Source organism: Aulonocara sp. 'chitande type north' Nkhata Bay, linkage group LG7, assembly GCF_057382095.1.
Source record: "Aulonocara sp. 'chitande type north' Nkhata Bay isolate Kocher_YH1m ecotype deep benthic linkage group LG7, A_spYH_male_GT1.1, whole genome shotgun sequence".
Lineage (NCBI taxonomy): Eukaryota > Metazoa > Chordata > Actinopteri > Cichliformes > Cichlidae > Aulonocara > Aulonocara sp. 'chitande type north' Nkhata Bay.
The window spans coordinates 66,802,424-66,822,854 of NC_141350.1; the positions used below are offsets into that span (position 1 = coordinate 66,802,424).

General features: G+C 42.3%; 2 protein-coding genes and 1 long non-coding RNA gene across 3 annotated transcripts; 1 reads left to right on the forward strand and 2 right to left on the reverse strand.

The window, feature by feature from the left end:
• Positions 1–547: 547 nt before the first annotated feature.
• Positions 548–7,426, forward strand: LOC147326734 (uncharacterized). The gene is made up of 3 exons (XR_015130503.1): positions 548–4,137; positions 4,576–4,624; positions 5,355–7,426. It is a non-coding gene; the product is annotated as an uncharacterized LOC147326734 (long non-coding RNA).
• A 139-nt stretch (positions 7,427–7,565) lies between these two features.
• Positions 7,566–9,371, reverse strand: foxl1 (forkhead box L1). The gene has a single exon (XM_086302665.1). It carries the CDS (start codon positions 9,248–9,250, stop codon positions 8,078–8,080), a length of 1,173 nt encoding a protein of 390 aa, XP_086158791.1. The 5' UTR covers positions 9,251–9,371; the 3' UTR covers positions 7,566–8,077.
• Positions 9,372–17,066: 7,695 nt separating this feature from the next.
• Positions 17,067–20,413, reverse strand: acd (ACD shelterin complex subunit and telomerase recruitment factor). Its single transcript, XM_086302089.1, has one exon. The coding sequence runs from the start codon at positions 19,781–19,783 to the stop codon at positions 18,110–18,112; it is 1,674 nt and encodes a 557-aa protein (XP_086158215.1). The 5' UTR covers positions 19,784–20,413; the 3' UTR covers positions 17,067–18,109.
• Between the last annotated feature and the right edge of the window lie 18 nt (positions 20,414–20,431).

A 20,431-nucleotide genomic window follows, 5' to 3' on the forward strand; every position in this document is an offset into this window, starting at 1 on the left:
AATAAAATCAAAGACTCAGCAGCACTGAGTCCTGTCGCTCTTAAATCTATTGTCACCTGTTTAGCAGGAGTGGGACGGGTGGAGGTTTGCCCGGTGCAGCAGCCGTCATGTCAGTGTCCTCAAATGTGGGGGTAATTTTGTTTTGGTTAGTCCGTCCAGCCGTAGAGGCGGTTATTGATTGAGAGTAAGTTTTGTAAGGGCGGACTAACCTCTCTTTTGTTTTTTTTATTTTAATTGTTTGTGCCACTTCCCTTTATCTCTCAGATCACAGGCCATACATAGCACTGATTCCCAGCTGCGCTGAGACCCGAATTGTTTGCAGTGTGTGCCACGATTGCAGTGTCACTAAGCGGGGTGTGACGGGTTGTAGTGTTATTTTGCACAGTTTGTGTGGTAAGTCTCATGTGCAGCTGGGATATCAGCAGGATGTGTTGTAAGTCCTGTTTGGAAACGACTGGGAATTTGTATGTTTAACTCATGTAATAAATAAATGATCAATTATTTCTTTGCCCCGTTTACTCATCCCTTGTCCTCGGTTACAATTTGTTCCTGAGTAAATCGGTTTGGCTGAGATTAAAGTTATAGTTTTTACACAGCTGAATAAACGTCAAGCAGACAGCTGATCATCAGAAGTGTGAGATGCTCGAGAATTTACTCCGGTGTCCTGTTATATTTTAGATAGCAAGGAGTTTATTAAACTTCACCGAAACAATCTGCAAATTTCATTAAAATTTAATAAACTATCATCTTGTCTTTATTTTTAGTTAGCACAGACCTTAAACAGTTAAAGCTGTAAGCTAATGATAGTTATATAAGAGCAGATGCTGCTGGTGCAATAAGCTGTAGTTTTATGTCTAATGGATGATGATCTGATTAGTCGACTAATCGCAAAAATAATCAGTGACTAGTCGACTATCAAAATAATCGTTTGTGGCAGCCCTACTTGTAACGCGTTACTGCCCATCTCTGCCTGTGATTAAGTTGAACTTTTGCTGGCACTGAAACCTCAGTGTTCACACACATTTGCCTCCATCCTGGATAACTCCTGCGCATATGTCAGTGTAAAGGTAAGATCTGAAAATGAAACTTTGCCATGATGTTGGTAACAAACGTAATAAAAACTGTTCTTTTCAAGCAGCTGGTGCACACAAAGGTTACAGAGTTTCTCCATCACTGTGCATGTGCATTTCGAGATTCATTTACGCGCTAATTAAAGATGAATTTCTTTATATTTTACTATATGGTAGTAATATTAGTAAAACGCATGACACCGACAGATCTAAATATTGTTAGGCTGTGGAGGTTTGTGTGAACAGAGTGGTCTGTATTATTATTTGGGTCCAACCCTGCTTTGGTGCTTTGATCAGCTCTAATCCCCGTCATATTAAACACATTCACATATGGAGAGCATGCTTGTAGGGTTACCATGATATGCAACACAGAACTGTGGAACAACACAGAAATGTTCCGTGTAAGTTAGCAGATACACACTTCAGAAAAAGCACTGCAGCCTGAAACTCCAGAGAAATATGTATTATTTTATTTGATTGAGACACCTTTGCACCACATTGATTTAATTAAAGATTTATTGAACTAGATTATTTGCCGCAATAACAACTGAGTTATGCAGTTTGGCTAAAGTCCTGTGTAGTTAGTGCCGTGTGAATCACAGTGATTACAACTCAGCCGGAGGAGGGAGGAAGAACATGTGAACCAAAAGTCAGGTCAACGGTTTTATAGTTGAGGAAAATTAGACATGAGGCCAGGGCGAGCCAATAGAAAACAAAGAAGCATTTCATAATTTAATGAGAACCCTATTACAAAAATATGTTTAACACTGGAGAGCAAAGTTGCTGTTGACACATTTTACTGTGAGGCTAAAGCAAATGTTAACTTGTTGGTGGAGGAAAGGTTAGATTGCTTCTTCCAAGTAACAAGTTTGAGATGAAACAAGCACAGTAAACTCTGCATGCCCATTTGAAAGAGAACTCGCTCAGGCAATAAAATCATTTCTGTTCAGTTTTCAGCATTTGTAAATTTTGCACTCACTTTCCTTGGACGTCTTCGTGGGCCGACCTGAAACCCTTTCATATAAATATGAGTCCATTTTGCTGCTCTGTCCTGTACGATGGATTATTAAACAGAACAGTGATTCAACCTGATGAAAGCTTCTACATTTAATGTTCTAAACACACCAACGGTCTGGTGGGTGTTTCTGCTCTGTCAGACAGGAAGTGATGCCTTCTCTTCTGCTTTGTTTGGATTCAATAAAAGGAAAAAATCAGTCCTGACCAAGGAAACATGCATTACCTTTATGGCTGGTAGAAAGAAAAAGAGTGAAGGAAGAGGACAGATTAAAGAGATTTTGACAATAAGAATAGAAATGTGAAGAACAATGTGTGACATGACAACAATCGAAAATGATTTAAGGGTTAGACTGTTTTTATTTCTTAGAATACACAGAGACAAAAAAAAACAGAAAAGGAAAAACAACCTCAGAAACAAAAAGGACTTAAAATGACACAAAACAACAAAGATGTGAAAACAACCACAGACACAGTGATCACAAAATGTCCACAAAGAGACAAAAAAAATGCAAAACCACTTGAAACTGATGTAAAACAAACGCAAAGACAAAGACAGGGACCTGAAAAAGACACAAAAAAGTCAGACATCAAACAACCACACACTGACCAAAGTTAGCTGCCAAATAAAGACATGCAGATGGATGAAATAATGTGATAAGAAGTTAAAATGAGTGAAACAATTACAAAAAAAGACGAGTACAAACATAAGCTCAAAAAGCAAATGCAAAACAGATGAGCAAAAGAAAACTACCAGATTTAGTCTCAGAATGACCCACACACCAAAATGAGACAAAAATTGACCAAAAAAAGACAAAAAAGGACGTCATAGACAAACAAAAAGACCACAATGATGTACAAAACACATAAAAAGCCATAAAGAAACACAAAACTAGACACAGAAGATACACAAAAACAAACACAACGGTATGCAAAATGAGGCAAGATGCATTTATGGAAACACAGAGCCGCAAACCACATGGTGGGATGATTAGTGCGGTTTTGTGGGGTTTTTCCGTCTGCGCTGCTCTTCTGGACGGAGTCACGAATCCAGTCACGATTTTATTCAATCTAAAGACGATGTCACTTTGACTGAAGGATGACATAAAGGACAATGACGAGCTCCATTCAAAAGAAATGTGTCACATAGTTGCTCTGATGAGCAAATCCTGCATAGTCCACAATCCTAAAGCCTCTCACAGGAAGGGACTGGAAGCCACCTCCAGGTCCCTGCTGCAGAGTTCAGCCCGGTGCCAATGCTGGCTCCGTGCATGTTAAAGATCTGTGACCACGGCCCATCAGCAAAGTTTGTTTTCTCGCATAATAAATAGAAGCGACAGGATTTCCCTTTTGTCTGAGTTGCTTTCTCAGGAGGATCTCTTACTGTTCAAACACTCACAGACACCATCAGATAACCAACATTTATTAATCTGCTTTGTTTTCAGAAGACTTTGGAAATCGCTGGAGGACGAGGAACCAGCGGAGCCAATTACGCTGGTTTATGTGTGGGTATGAAACGCACCCAGACCTCGGAGAGCCCGAGCGTGGAGTCCAGTCACTCCTCTTCTTTCCACTCCTCTCTCGCCATCTTTCCCTTCTGAGGTTTTCATCATGTTTTATTTACACGTCCGACCAAAAGAATCCTATACACAGGAAATGCTTGTGATTGTGAGTTCCTCTCCTCAAATGTGGGCAAGTTTATTTATTTCAAGCAAACATTCCTGATTTGCACAGCGCTAGCCTCAAACAGTGCAGCTTTTTCAGCGGAGTGTGAGTCTGAGCGGCGGGCCTATATTTAGACATGGCTGCTCTGTGTTTGTAATGATGCTGTCAGCACAGCGCTCTGATTTCCTGCAGGTGTCATTCTACAACAAGTCGCTCACAGACCCTCGTTTGGGACTTTCAGCACCATCAGACCTTAAAAGGCTTCTCATTAGCTATTTATGACTCCCGGTCCAGAGCAAACGCAGGGTTGTTATTCAGCTGTTAGCATTAGCGGTGAAACCAGGAAACACAAGCTGTGTCTGTACGTTAAACTCGTCACTTCTTCCAGGTAAGCTGAGCCCTGCTGAGAAGTAAATCCAGAAAATACGGCCTCTGTCACCGCCGTGACGTTCCTTGCACCCACGCCACGCGCAGCTGTTGTAGGTAGAAGTTATCAGCTAATGCTAGCAAGCTTGGTTATCAAGCTACGATCATAAACTGTTTGGGGGCAACACGCGGACACAAATACCTGCACCTCACAGCAAGTCATTTTATTTGTCAGATAATTCAGTAAAATGGTCCAAAAGGCTCCGGCAGCACAAACACCTTCAGGACATTCAGTTCAGTGACTCGATGTAGTTTTTAATCCAGGCTGTAAATGTCTTTATTTCTGCTGTAAACATGAACATGTTACACGGGAGTTGCCTCATTTTTGAGGAGACGGCCTCAAGTGGACATTCGAGGAACTGCAGTCTTTGGCACTTACATGACCTTGTTGCTCCTGCAGGTATGAAGCCAGTGACTACGGTCAGTGCACAGTGAAGAAGACTTATGAGGTGATATTTCACAATAATTCTAACCTTATTTTAAATCTTAGACGTTTGCACGTGAGGTGTTTTATTTTTTAAAGGCGGGAATGCTAAATACACTTTGTTTCAGTCTAACATGGATAAAATCAGGCTGCAAGGATGAGAGATACTTGTGAGAAGTTTGAAATACAAGAAGTCTCTTTGTCTCCATAATTTAAAACGCTTCAGCAATAAATGACACTTTTGTTTCAAAAGCTGTAAATTTTCAAGTGAATAGCAACCTTATAAAAACGAGTGCGTCAGCCACACGTCACCCAGCAGACAGGAAGCAGGACAAATGCTGCGTCCAGCTTAGTCACTGTCGTACCACCTCTGAGTGCGCTACGGACTGAAGCGTTTAGAAAATCAAGCAGGTTGCATTTTAATAACCGATTGCAATCATGGCAGAAATGTGTTCGTTTCCAAACACTTTCCAGGATGTGTTATATTAGAAACCCCCCCCCCTCCCCCCAACCACACACACACCAGAAAACGCCCTTCATTTTCTGTCATTAAAAAAAAAATACAGATCAAAGTTATTATGTTACAAATTGCAGGATTGCAAAGGACTGATGTCCTTATTATCTCCACAGAGGGGTGGAGATAACAGGGCTGATTCTTCTTCTATAAGTTTACTCAAAAAGTTCTTGATGCATTTGAACATCTGAAGCTGCTTTTGGAGAAATGTAGAAGTGATTAACTTTTGTTGTTGATCCAGATCCAGATTTAATTATTTTTGGAAGAATTCCTCCATTGAGAGAGCGCTCAAAATTTCTTGAATTGAAAGAAGAGAAAGTGGAAGAAATCATTTTGATATTCCTGAGGAAACAGTCACACTCCAGCCCGGATCTGTCTGGATGCAAGGAGGGAATTTACAGCCTGATGCAGACTGCTCCAGCTTGTGTATTAATGGAGCAAACAGACATAAGATAGATTGCAACAAATGATGATAATTGTTTTGTATAAATATAGAATTAAATAAACATGAGGCTGTGTGTTACATAATTCTATATGAACACATGAGCATGAATAAAATAGCTGGAGTGTGTTGAGCTGTTAGTTATGTGAATGCTTCAGCGTGTCGTTGCGTTTACCTGCATGGAATCACAGCTGCTGGTTTGGAGAGGAGTCATAAGTATTTTACACTTTTATGATTTAGTATTAATATTTCAGCTTTATGGTGAGAATTTGTTTTGTTCATTTGCCTTTCGTGCTGTTTGAAGTTTTAGCTTTAACTCTTAATGTAATAATATAAATGAGAAAAAGGTACCAGAATTAAAAAATACAAAAAGTTTAAACATGAGAAAATTATTATATAGGATTATTACTGTTTTTGTTGTTTGGTTCCTTTGAGATTTAGATTTTTTTATTATTATTTACTGTGATTTTTACAAACTCATTCTTGATGTGGAAACAGTTGAACCAAAAAACGTGTTTCTAAATGTTGTTTGCAGGTGACCTCAGACATGGTTAAAGGCCCAAGGAAAGCTGATAAATGGACGTTGAGTTTAGGTCATGGTCAGCGCTGCAAACAATAAAAACATGCCGTTTCTTTTTGTAGTCCTAGATTTGGTGAATTTGACAGCTGCAGCTGAAACTCTGGATTATGTGAACTTCAGTAAAACAAAGATTTTCCCCATTTTCACTGACGGATGGTTCCTGGTTTTCTGGGTGTTGATTAAAACACACTTTGAAACACAAACTTAAACAAATAAGCTCAGCAGAAAATAAAGCACTTAAGGTCTATGTATTTAACCTAAACTGTGCTAATATATCATCATCATTAGGCTGAAATGATAAGTAAACTGTGGACTTTTGGGGGCGCCTGGGGGACCTGGTGTTGCCACCTTGCACAGGGTGTACCATATGACTGATTGCACTGATTTAAGCAGGTATTTAGGAGAACACCTTCACACACAGATCTGTGTGGCTGTGCCAAATATATCCACACGTACAGTATGTATAAATACTGGTAAATTACTTTAAGCTTCACCTTCACAAGGTCACCATCCAGCCTGGACTGCTCTATAATCAAACCCTTTGTGGGCAAAAGCTGAAACCGCTGGTTCCAAACATAAAATGATCTAAATGCTTCAGACTCTGGATGAATGCTGGATGTGGAAGAAACTATATGGATGTGTCTCTTACTGATCATAATCATGATCTACAATTGTTTTCTGTGCTCGGCACTGTTCATATGAATGCTTCCTCCTCCACCTGGAAGCCTTTTGATTCCTTTTATCACATCGCACTGCATTTCATTGCGGTCGATAATCTTTTCTCACCGTATGAAATGCAAAGGTGGGCCGGTCCTCCTCAACAAATACCAGGGAGCAGCACAGCATGATGTTTATTTATAAAGCTGCCCTCCAAAAACTGCCCGGCTGCCTCTGCTCTCTCATTCCACTGAAATAAAGCACCATCACCGCACATTCTTACTGCCGCTCAACTTGGAAAAACATGATTTAAATACTTTGCTGTGTTCACAAATATGAAGTTACATTCTCTGATTTCCCCAGAACATTTTCATGTTTTTTTATTAATTGAATTTTTATGAATTCTGTAAATGCACAATGTATCTCTCTGTTCTCAAACGGTACATGTTTTTGATTTCAATGAAACTTTGTTATAATTTTTTAGATAAGCATCAACTTTTAATAATGGAATGTCTGTCTGTCCTTAAACTACAAGGCAGTGTCCAGTTTTTCAGTTCTGTTGCTGCTGATGTTTCCGTTGGTGAAAGCCCTGATATGGGTTTTATTTCATTTTTTAAACTCATAAACTTTAATGAAAATGAACAAAACCAAACACGTCGTCTCATTTTTCTTAAAACAACGGGGGGGAAACAAAGGTGCAGTTTTCCAGCAGTGTTTCTATTTATTCTTTCGTACCACAATTTAAAATAAATCACGTCAACATTTTTGGCTAAATTTTATTTTGCAGTAAAATAAATGTTCAAATCCAGAGCAGAGTGGAAAATAATAATAGGTTTTGGTTACATCATTACTGAGTACTAAACTTCATATTGTACGGCATCTTCAGGCCCAGTCACGACAATTAAAATTCTTTTTTAAATTACGCACTGTTCTTGCTTTATGGGGTTTCACCATCATGAGTAAAGTGTAGCATATGAGAATATCCGTAAATATTTACATGGCAGGGACGACATCCTTTTATTGTACTGAGCATTATGTTTTGTGCAGCCATAATTTCTGAGGAGCAACAGATTTGGGAGGAAAAAACTGAATATAATCACAAACCTGAAAATGACGCATGCGTAAAGATGAAGATAAAAGTCTTCTTGACGCTCTTTGTTCATTTTTGTCCGAACTTTAAAGTAGATGATGGCAGAGATCTTGTTTCGTGTCTCTGCGTGTAAAGCTAAACACAGACTTTACACTTTTACGCGTTTGGTGCGTAAAACGCACGAAAGTCTGCCGGTCATTTAAAATGCAGCACTTTGTCAGGGTAGGACAGCGACAAGTAAGAGCAGAAAGGGAATCCCATCTGATACAACTGATGCTGACGCGCGCCGAGGACCACGGACGCGCTGAAAGACGGATTTTGGCCCTGTGCGCATGTCTCGGCCGGCAGGCCGAGGATGCTGCCTCGTATTTCGTCCTCGCTCTTCGCTAAAATACTGTCTATGCTGAAACCTTTGGATTTGTCCCTGCTCAGTGTGTTCCCCTTCGGCCTGTCTGGCGCAGGTACGGCCAAGTTTGTGTTTCCTGCGCAGCTGACGGTGCAGAGAGGACCTCTTTCTCTTTGGCTGAACGCAGACTTCCTCTCCTCTGATTTCGGGTCAAGGGTCTCGTCTGGGAGATGAGCGTCGTCCGTCCACAGCGCAGCGCGTTTCGGCGCGGAGCACGGCTCGGGCTGTGGGGCGTGAAGCTCCCTGCCGGCGGCCTGACTGCTGTGTTGGTTGGGGGGCACTTTAAGTCTCTGCGTGGAGGGGCTCTGCGGCTGTTCCGCGTGATTCAACTCGCCAAGAATATGTTTCCTGTCTGCGGGCGTCCTCGCCTCCTCCTCCTCATCCCTCGCGGGTGCTTCTGTTACCCTCGAGCCAGCTTGATGTTTCGGGGAGGTCTGAGGGTCCCTAGGTTGCCCGGGGGCCTTGGTGCGCTTGTGCCCGGTGGCCTTGGAGTCCAGAGCCTCCTGCTGACACTTCGCCTTCCTCTTCCTCCGGCGGTAGTTGCCGTTTTCAAACATATCCAGACACTTGGTGTCCAACGTCCAGTAGCTGCCTTTGCCCGGCCGGCCCTTCTCCCGGGGCACCTTGATGAAGCAGTCGTTCAGGGACAAGTTGTGACGGATCGAGTTCTGCCAGCCCTGTTTGTTGTCGTGATAGAAGGGGAATCGGTCCATGATGAACTGGTAGATGCCGCTGAGCGTGGCGCGCTGCTCCGGTGCGCTCTTGATGGCCATGGCGATGAGCGCGATGTAGCTGTAGGGCGGCTTCTGCGGGGGCTCCTGGCGGGCCGGCACGAAGCTCAGGGCGGTGGGCACGACCCCGCCGCTGTCGCCTCCGTACAGGTAGATCAGCGGGGGGGCGGACAGGCTCAAAGCCGAAGATGTCACACCGAGCGACGGCAGACGGCCGTGGTAGAGAGTCATGACGGCGGGAAAGCCGCAGTGTGTCCCGGGGAAAGTTGAGCCTGCTCCCGCAGCTCCACTCCTCCACTGACTGACTCTCCAGCCTCATGAGGGCCCCAGAAAAATGTTAATAATTGTTGTACGTTTGCTGTGTTATGTTGACTTTGCACTGGGAAATAAATTGTCCATCATAAACAGTCGGTGCTGCTCTTAGCCCACCCACATTAATTAAAATTTCATTGCGCTGAAACTCCCTCATGTCCCCCTCCTCTGCCCAACAACCAATGAGGTGCCGGGTTATTCCCTCATCTGTTTATAGAATTAGTCGCTTGATAAGTCTGCCCACCCAGGTTGAATCAAGCTGTGTTTATTTGGAAAAATTTCCGGGCACCCAATACATAAACGCACTGATGTGCTGTTTGAAATATCACGTCCACCCCTGACGCTCAGAGTTGCTCACACAGAGAGAACAAGCAAACATTGCCGAGTCCTTTCTGGGAGTTGCTGTGAGTTCACTCGAATGAAAACAAAGTGTATAAAAGGGAAAATAACTTAAACAATTTCTCTTCACTCGTGTCAGACTCTCGTTTTGCTTCCAGTCCAACACAAATGACGCAGAGGGAACATTTCTGCAGCAAACTTCATTTCAAAGAATATCTGAGCGCATAAATCAGGCATGGCTGACAGTATAATAATAATGATCAGCTTAACAGGAATATAAGTACTTCAGGCTGACAGCTGCTCTAAAACGATTGACTGGGTTTTGTAGGTGGTGGCGTTAAAAAAAACAATTATATGATTAGCTCAAAATTTGCAACTTATTGCGATCAGCTAATGTTGAGATTATTTTTATTAAAACATTTCTTGATACCAAGCAGTAAGGTACAAAGACAATATTATTTTTATTTTTTTATTGATTGAAAGATGACACAAGAACATGCGGGCATGCTTACACAAACAATGCATAAACCTAGGGACCTTAATATATTACAAGATTAACTTATTACACAAATATACAAATCGCATTTCCCAAAAAGAAAAGGAACAAATTATTTTAATTTGCCTTTGTAATGTGTTCAGTTTTCAGTCCACTGTCGATTCTTCCAGTTCATGTCTGTCTTGTATAAAACCAGGGGCGATTCTAGAACCAAACTTTTAGGGGGCTCAGCCCCGGTCATATTGTCATGCACGCAGTGCCTCGCAGTTAATATAAACAGCACATGATGATTGCAAATGTAGTCAGCTTTTTTCACATTTGCAAGCTTCATTTCAACGAATCGTGACAATGTTAACAAGCGTAATTACTTAGATCTGGGTCTAAAACTAATTCAGTATGAATAATCGCACATTTCAAAATTATACACCAGTTTTATCTCGTACCCTTTATTTACCAAACCTGAGGCAAAGGCTCAATCATGCTGACCAGAGCTTTCTAAAGTAAGTTAAAGCTGCTGTTGAACATTGACAGATCACATCCTCTGACTTACTCTCACCTGCACTTGGAGCTGTAAACGAACACTGAAGCTCAATTCGACCAAAATAGGAATAAAAATCGTTAACAAACTAAAATTATGAAGTACACCAGCTCCTTGGGTGGTAACTAGTGATGTGTCAGCAAACTAATGGCCCTAAAGAAACATTATAAGAGTTTGTGAAATGACCTCTTCATTTTCTTTCTGCCACAGCAACAAAAACCTCCCCCCAAAAAGTCGTATTTATTCCTGACAAACCTGCTGTTGAAGCAGCAGCACCTGTGTGTGAGTGCACTGTAACATCATTACAGCAGCAACACCAGACATTTAAACCTGTTTTTATTGGATCCTGTCTCCAGTAGACCAGCTGCCAAAATATAATATCAGAAGACATATAAGATACATTGTTATTATTGCTACTCCTTCTATTCTATTTTAATGGGTGGTATGATCAAATGTAGGGGTGCCTGAGTGTCCCAAAAAACATCTAAACTCACCTAAGGTAAAACTAAATTTAAAGCTCCGTGTTTGGTGAAGCCGCAAAACTCCAACGCTCGATAAAGTGTTAATAGCTACAGAAGTTAGCAAAACACGATAAACATCTGGCAGGCTAAAAGATGGGCGTGGCTTCGGGATCTGACGTTATAGAATGACCAGCAGGGGGCGACCCCCACCACCACCTCCAGTGCCAACCTCCCCACGTCAAGACTTTGTTATGTTAAATAATAATTTTAAATAAATGTGATGTTGAAAGATGATTTTGTACCAATAAATAGAATAGAATAGAATAGAATTCAACTTTATTGTCATTGCACATGCACAGGTACAGGGCAACGAAATGCAGTTGGTTTTGAAACATGTTAACATATTATGAATATTTTTACAGGTATTTGATCCATGTCAGGTCGCAGAAAAGTCGGTGCCGACCCCTGGAAAGATCAATGGTGCATCTCAGGGGCAACACAGAGACAGGCATCACACTCTGACATGATCCGACACTTGTTTGTCTTTCCTGAACAACTTTGCTTTTAAACTGAACTCCTTCCTGGGAGAATGGATCTTAATTTGCTTCTGCTAACAATCGTCAACTTTAATAGCAGGAAATGAACTCGGCATATCATTCTTTTCCGTCTCTGTGTTTTTGCCACATTTTCCAAGTAACTCATGTATTTAAGAACAGCATAATAAAACTGGAAATTCTGCTTTTCGTGTGCCACTCCAATATTTTTAGTGGCCCTCATATGGCCACCCCAATGAAAAAATTCCGGAGGCGCCCCCGATTCTGTTTCACATTTCTGATTATTTAAGTTCATCACTGTATTTTCAGCCTTATCATTAATATTCTTTTTTACATTCAGGTACATGTATTTCCTTTAAAATTCTAAATTTTGTAGCTAAGTGATAATTTTAACAAGTGAGTCTCTTTTTGACGTGAAGTAAAATGTAAATTTTGTAGTTCATCTTCTGGAAATGATCATTTCAACGTGTCAGACATCCGTCATCAGTTTAAGGAGGCCGGTGTAGGAGAACCACGGCTCGCTGTTCTCAGTCATTATGAGGTCTCCTTCACACCTTCCTCTGACCTCATAGGGTTTTCCATCAAGGAAACACTGATTAGGAAAAGGATGTGGGAAGATTTTTGTATCTTCTTTTCTTATTTCATTTATTTCTTTGTTTTGTTTTGTTTTGTTTTTGAGTATCTGACTATGACCCAAGACCCACGTGAAAGTCAGCCTTCAAAGTAAAACAGGAAGTAACCAAACGCTCACACTAAACATGAAGATAAGGGGAGGTGAACACAACGCTCAATGAAAATTTCTAATTATATAATAATGGATAAAGAGTGTATTAATTTAAAAAAATCTGAAGGGCTCAGAGAATTAAAATAGCAACGTATAATCATATAAAACAATTGTGTAAGTACTGAAATGTCTCCTACAGATGTGACCAAATCAACTCTCTGCTCTGTGGAAAAGTTCTGAATGAATATTTGTTTTCACATCGACTGCAGCTTCTTCAGGTTCTTTTCTGACCGTGTCCGTATGAAAGTGGAACAAAATGAAACCCGACTTTAATTGTCCTTGGAGAAGCTTCGTGGAGCCACTCGGGACTGTATTGCCTTACAAGGACAACATGGACAGTGTATTATTTGTAGATGTGAGCATGATGCTTTATATTATGTATTTTCCTGTTTATAGGTCAGAGGAGGATTATAACAACTTTACAAGTGCGCACAGCTGGCTCCTGCTTACATTAAGGCCTTGGAGCTTTCAGTGGATAAACTCAGAAGTTGGTCTTTTCTCTGTTTCTCTCTGAGCAGACGGTGATTCATTAGCAAATTAAACTAAACTAACATGAAAGTATGAGACGAGTGCGGGCCACGGCGAGCGGGATTCAGGATCTGACATTTTAGTGGAAATTCTGCAGGACGCATTTTGATATCTACAACTTTATGTTCGAGCAGCAGATGCACGAGCATGATGTTTTATTGACAGTGATGTCACCCAGTCGCCCAGCTGTTACAACCTTTATTTGAGAGTTCACAAAAACAGCACTGTGTGTCCAAAGATCAGGAGCATTGACTCCCCAAACTCAGTGTTGTAGGGTTGCTTTATTAGAAACAGATTATTAGACGTGAGGTGCCAGAGCGCTGACTTGTTTTTCCTTTCTGATTGCTTTCTGCTTTCTTTACGATCTTTTCCATGTCAGGATTGTCCATGACACAGTTTCAGCCAGTCTCCCAGACCTGGATTAAGCCTAGTCCCAGACCAAAAAGAGATTCCAGTGATGATCTCAGACTGAGATTAGCTTTAATCTGTATTTATTTGGGTTTTTGTAAAGATTTATTCTAGTGCATTTTATCCTTCATTGCTGGAGAGAACAAGGGGAACAACATGCAGGAAATGGCTTGTGTTGCTATGTAGTTGCATGTTCATCTTTGCTATAATATTGGGTGTCTTTGCAGACACTTTGTATCTGTTCGCAGCGGTTTTTCACCTGTAGGCTGATGAAACTGAAGGACGAGAACAGAAAAAAACTAGAATGAATCTGCAGGAAGTCAAAAAGCACCTTAACGACCACAAGATTTCAGAAAACACATCTTCAGTGGACAATTCCAAACCACAGGGAGAGCAAAGACGGTAGAAATGACAAAGACTGAGGAGAATGACGCAGATGAAATACTCTTCTCAGCAGAGGAGTGAAATAAGGAGTGGGTGAAGTCAGTCAGTCACTAATGAGGGAAGGGAAAAAAGAATGGAAGCAAAAGCACTGAAAGCCACATGAAGATCTAACCTTCAAATTAAAACAGGAAGCAAGATGCCAAGACCTCACAGACGAGGAGGCTCACGAGAGAAGAAACCATTCAGCAAAACAAAAGCTGTTGTTTTTACACATAAAAAAAAATCGAAAGCTTTTAAAACTTCAAAATGAGAAAATGAAGCAAAGCTAATACAGGAAGCACCCAGAGAGGAGGCGCTGTCTCTTGCAGTATTTGCTTTGAAGGCTAGCACGGTGGCACGGTGGTCAGCACTGCTGCACAGCAAGAAGGTCCTGAGTTCAATTCCACCATCAGGCCGGGGCTTTCTGTGTGGAGTTTGCATGTTCTCCCCGTGTTTGCGTGGGTTCCTCCCACTGTCCACAGACATGCAGTTTGTGGGGGTAGGTTAATTGATTAATCCAGATTGCCCATAGGTGGGAATGTGAATGGTTGTCTGTCTCTATATGTTAGCCCTGCAACAGACTGTCCAGGATGTAACCTGCCTCTCGCCCTATGACAGCTGGGATAGGCTCCAGCGACCCTGAAAAGGACAAGTGGATGGAAAAGTAAGTTTACATTTTTCTTTTTAAACGTACTTTAAGAAGTTGTACTTTGTAGAGAGGGGGAGGAGAGGTCAGAGTTCAGATGTTACATAATATTTGGGCTTTTTGCCCATTGTTGACCAATAAATCATTAAGTTGACCTTGAAGACCTCAGTGGAGTTAAGCCACATTTTAAAGCACAGGTAGTGAACTCCAGTCCCCAAGAGCCGAAACTTTTAAATGTCTCCCTGCAACAACACACCTGGATAAAATTAGTAGGTCATTAGTAAGACCTGACTGCATGCTGAGGTGGCAGTTCAGCCATTTGATTCATGTTACAGCAGCTCATGAATGAATGAATATGATGCAATAAAAGTACTTTTAGAAGTGCATTTTTCCAAAAACTTACATTTATGTAAATTTACTTGAGCAAGGTTAGGGGTTGCCACCTCAGCATGCAGCCCAGTCTTGCTAATGACCTCCTAATTTTATTCAGGTGTGTTGCTGCAGGGAGACATTTAAAAGTGTCAGGACATCGGCCCTCGACGACTGGAGTTTGACATCTGTGTTTTAAAGGATTGTTAACACGCCCCCATTCTAAAAGGTCATTCGTTCAAAACACAATGACGCAAACACAAATGCTACCAAATACATAACCTCCTCGGTGGAGCTAATAAATACCAGGATGTGTTGTGTGTCTTTTCTAGTTACTTTGCATCTATTTGCAGTGTTGCATTTGTGTCATTTTCCTCACTTTAGACATTTTTGTGTTTTTGAAAAGAAAACGTGACCATTCTTTACACAGTGGTTATACAGAAACTGCTGTTAATCTTCCTTTTGTTCTTTCTTTCTTTCACAAATTGCTGTAAACCAAAATAAATTGTTTCTTTTCTCACCTCTTATTTGCTTATACGAGCAAAATGAGCTTTTTATGTCGTCTTCAGATAATTAAAAACAATCTAGAACACTCAGTAAAGTTTAAAAAAAGGTGTTGATAAAATGCAGTTTACTGAATGGTTGTGTGCATAGCCCTCTCACAGTTACAGCCTCTGGTTGTTTGTAGACACCAGGGGGAGACAGTTATCTCTTTTTCATCATTTCAGTCTCTTGGGGGTCACATTGCACCTTTTTCTGATCATTTTTACTCTGTTTACACTCATTGGTGCATCAGCTTCTGTTAATATTTCTCCTCACTTTGGTCATTTTGAGGCTTTTTGTGCACATCTCTTTTCAGTTTTCTCTGTACCAGGGCTCCTTGACTTCTTGTGCCTCTGGGTCTGTATCCTGTTCAGTCATCCTTTCCTCTGTTGAAACATCCCATCATCTGATTTATTTGGCACCTGTTAAAATGAACAAAAACTAACCTCTACTGTTTCCTGCCGAGTTGGTCCTGCACATGCACAGTGCGATGTTTGGAGAAAGTCAAACACAGCTTATCAGCACAAACATATACCGACTGTCAGCACGGTGGTGGCGAGCTGATGATTTGGGCACCTTGATGTCACTGAGTCGACCACAAACTCCTCTGTATGCCAAAGTATTCTAGAGGCTGATGTGAGCCCGTCTGTCCCACAGCTAAAGCTTAGACCAGAAGAATCGACCTGCTGTAAGGGCCCAGAGTCCAGACCTCAGCCTGACTGAGATGCTGTGGTGGGCCTTCAGATGGCTGAAGCCACGATGTAAAGAACAGTGGACCAAAATTCCTCCACGATGATGTGAGCTGTGGTCGTGCAAAAAATGATTGCTTCAGATTATTACTGTCAAAGGTGGTTCTACAAGCTGCTGAATTGTGGTGCTTACTTACTGAGTTGTGTATGTTATTTATTTATTGGTTGTTCTCATTTCCTTATTATCATAAACTGTTCAGTTCCTAAAACTTCCATACAATGGCAACATTGTTTTCTTCTTTGCCTTTTCTTTTAGTGACAGTAAATACTCACGTATAGGAGGCACAGCTCTGCAAAAACTCAGGTTTAGTCTCGACTGAGAGAAATGTGAACTCCCTCCTCTGCCTACCAGCATCACTTTGTGAGGTTTTGATTAGTTCACTTCACATTTTTTGCTTTGACGTGCGCATTACTGAACCGCTGCATCAGCTCGACTTTAACAAGCACGGTCTTCAGCGACACCTCCTGGACAAATAAAGAACAACTCTTTTACCTTTAACCAGGAAATCAGAATATTTGATCAGAAATAAACACGGAGTCTGATTTTCAGGATTATGAGCCTTCATACTGATGAAGAACATGAAATATGGCTGCATGAGAGCCTGGATCGATACTGAAAAGCTGCCAAGTTTAAAAGAAAGAAAAATATCTACTAATGCAGCTTTACTAGTTTTTTGTTTTCTACAAATATGATGACTTTGACTGAGGTTTGGGTCCAAGAATTCTACTGCAGGTGAGATAATAAAGCTGCTAACTGAGCTTCTACTGTTAATACTGCTCTAATCATCTCCACACTGAACAATGAAAAAACACAAAAGCACAGCTCCAACGATGCTCTGAGACATGAGGCGGTTCTATGGAGAAAACTACAAACATCCTTTTCATTCATCTGCCAAGTTTTATTTTTCTTTTATCAATTTTGTCTGAAAAACAGAAAACTGGGGGGGGGGGGGGGAGAGAGAGAGTTTAAAACGCAGATTTTTACTCAACTGTCACAAATATTCATTTATCAAAATGTGGAACAATCAAATATTTTACATTTTTGCTTTCATGGATAATCAAACAGCTGCTGATGACTTCTGACATCAAACTAATGTCAGCTGAATATTGCAGCGTGTGACATTTCCATTAATCACAGACAGGAAAGGTCTGAAATCACAAAAGAGAGCAAAGCCACAACCTCTGCACTTACAGAACATTTAACAGCAAATGATTGAAACGAGACTCCAAACGTGTTTTATTTGGACATTTTAGCATCTAGAGGCTGAGAAAATATTCATTTTTAACCCGTGACAGCGTCACACAGCATGAAACACAAGCATGGTTTCACAGTGTGTGACGAGTTTGTGCATCGGTGTAAGCACGGCGTTCCTGCTCAGGTGTAAAGAAAACTGCCGTTTGGCTTTATTTCGGTCAGTAATTGTATTTATTGATGATTTAACATTGTTATTTGTGTAGAGCTCACCAAAAATTGTTAAACAAACATCGACCGTGTGTGCAAAACATTTTCGGTGCGGTGTCTTTGGCATTGCTGTCATGTGCTTTTGTGAAATGCAAACCTCTTCTGTTTGCAAATTTTTATACAAAATATCAGGAAAAAAATAAATCAAATTAAGTTTTAACTTCCTACAAGCCAAGGTGATGTCTTATATGCTCAATAAACCAAAATCAGATCAGTTTCTCATTAAATTAGGAAGCTCTGACTGAAACGCCAGCACTTTGTTTTTATTTTGTTCTTGGAAAATGAGGAAATCTTCATAAAAGCTAAATAAATAACAGCTGTAAATTCCCTCATCAGCTGATGTGGACCTTCGTTTGATAAACCAAACCATCCCAAACAGAAATGGCCATCAGAGCGGCCTGAGGACACCATCATAACCGACAAACTGAAGCAATACCAGAACAGAACTAAAGACAGACGAGAGGTAAACTAGGCCCGCTCACGCTACGTTTGCAGGATTGTCTGTCTGCTTTGGAGTCACGAGATACTTCACAGCCCAGTGCAGCAGAGATTCAGTCATTCTGAAGCGACTGAAGTCCTGCAGATTCTGTCCACACACGCGGTACGAGTAAGAGAACGGCCTGCCGTCGCGATGAACCTTTGGAATTTTTCTCGGGACACTCCCTGAAGCCCGTTTAGGACTGCTGCCGTCTTCGGCACTGGAGCCTCCTACCGAAGTGTCAAAGAGCCACGATGGAGGACTGCTGCTCAGCTCCGCCTCCTTGTCCTCCGCCAAGGTGGAGGTGTCGAGGGCTTCTGGTGTGGACTCGCTTTGCTTTCTCTTAACTTTTCCGTGTCTTGTCAAAGTTGTCTCCTCCCTTTCTCGGTCCACAGGTGGGAGGCTCTGCTGTGCTGTCCAGGTGCGATGATTTTCCATTTCTGGAGCAATCATGGAGCCTGAAGCTGAACAAGAGGAAGTGGCAGTGGTGGGGAGGGCAGTCAGCTGTTTCTGGTAGGGTGGGAAGTAGCTGGACTCCACCAGGTGGGCAGGAAGCTGCGTGCTGGTGGCGGGATCAGGCTTGGATTCTGCAGCAGAGGCGGGGTGCGGCGAGATGCTTGGTGTAGCTTCTGGAGATGCATCCGAAGAAGATGAGGAGATACAAGGAGGAGAAAATATGTTCCACGGGTTGGACAAAGGCTCGTCAGTCCCACCTGTGATCACATCCTCGTGGAGCAGGCTGTCCTCCATTGGAAGAGATGAGCTGTCACTGGATGCACAAACTCCTTGTACAGCTGCTGGTTGAACTATCTGCCAGTGTGTATCATCAACAGAGGGCTGCGTGGTCTCTGGAGGGTTGCAGACTTGCAGTATATTCTCCTCCTCCATCCTCTCTGTGCTGCTTTCAGCATTTTTTAGAGTCTGGACCTGCTGAGAGTCTTCTTCTGGGATAAGGAGATATTTCACAGGGACACTGAAACACTTCTCTCCCTTATATCTGATCCTGTCCACATCCCAGCGTGTGCTAGAGCAGGTCTGCGTGGAGTGACAGGTGGAGGTGGAGGGCTGCAGGCTCGCGGCGCGTCCCCTTGTCAGCTTCTCCCTGACGTCCTCCAGCACAGCCTGCAGACAGTCGTGCTGCCACTCTCCCAGCAGCTGGGATAGGTCAAATTCACACTGGCTCTTCTGAGAGTCCTCCTGACCCAGCAGAGCTCTCCACGTTTTACAGATCTTCATCCTGACAGAGGACAGGGTGGTGCAGCAGGGAGTGTTGTCTTTAACTGGACCTGCTGCGGTTGTAGCTAGTTCTCCGACTGATAGGAAGAACCTGCATTTAGTCTGTTCTGAGGCCATGTGGAACTGCAGCCGGTAGTCCTGGATGCAAACCGTGCTGTTGAGTAGGCTGCTGAAGCACTCACGGTCCTCCTGCTCCTGCAGATGCTCCCAGGCTGACGCCGTGAGGACGGCTGGGATCTGGAGTACCCCATCAGACAGGAAGAGCAACCCGGTGGGGCCCTCGGTGTTCCCCGCCTGGGACTGGGACATCTGACCCACACCGATGACATGAGCCTTCAACCTGCTGCCCACCTCCTCCTGCTGCTCTTCCTGGCTGCCGTAGCTCAAGATGAGCCGCTCTATCCATGGAGACAGTCTGTTCCGCGGAAGCCGAGGCATGTCCGGAGTTTTAAACCGTACCGCAGAACAGTTACGAGACTCAGTCAGAAGAACACTCCCACCACATCCTCACTGTAGTGACAACTTTAGCAGGGACTCGGTGAAGTCCACACACTCGTCTCTCGCAATGTCGCCATTTATATTTTAGCCACGTTAGCTGGACACTCGCTTAGCTTAAATATTTGATCAGCGTTGTAACCTCTGTGCACTTCCGCTCTGCGCGTGTCTGCAGTCATGGCGGCGACAGTCAAGTTACCGACAGAGAACAGCAGCTCCTTCAACATAAAAGCGCAAAAGTTAATCGTTTTATTTTTATTTCGAACGATAACAAGAAGATGAATTATATATATTAATCATTAGTCATATTAGTTATATTAAATTATATTAAACCGTCGAAGCCAAATACTCGGGTAAAATAGCGAGTTTATGCCTTTAATAATATGTATAGAAACTTTGACTGACATCATTCTGTCGGGGATAGTTTTTTTTTTTTTTCGACCATGAGCCACGTTTTACGACATCCGCCATTATGCTTTCAGGCATGAATCCAATAGCTGCAAAGAATTTCCAGCATTACCCTCCTGGTTTCGGGTCGCCTTCGAGCATTAAAACTAGCCGGCCGTTTTACACAAACTGAAGTTTTTTGTG

Excerpts from the sequence above, each read along its gene's own strand:
- foxl1 (XM_086302665.1), bottom strand. The coding sequence starts at position 9,250 with ATGACTCTCTACCACGGCCGTCTGCCGTCGCTCGGTGTGACATCTTCG.
- acd (XM_086302089.1), bottom strand. The coding sequence starts at position 19,783 with ATGCCTCGGCTTCCGCGGAACAGACTGTCTCCATGGATAGAGCGGCTC.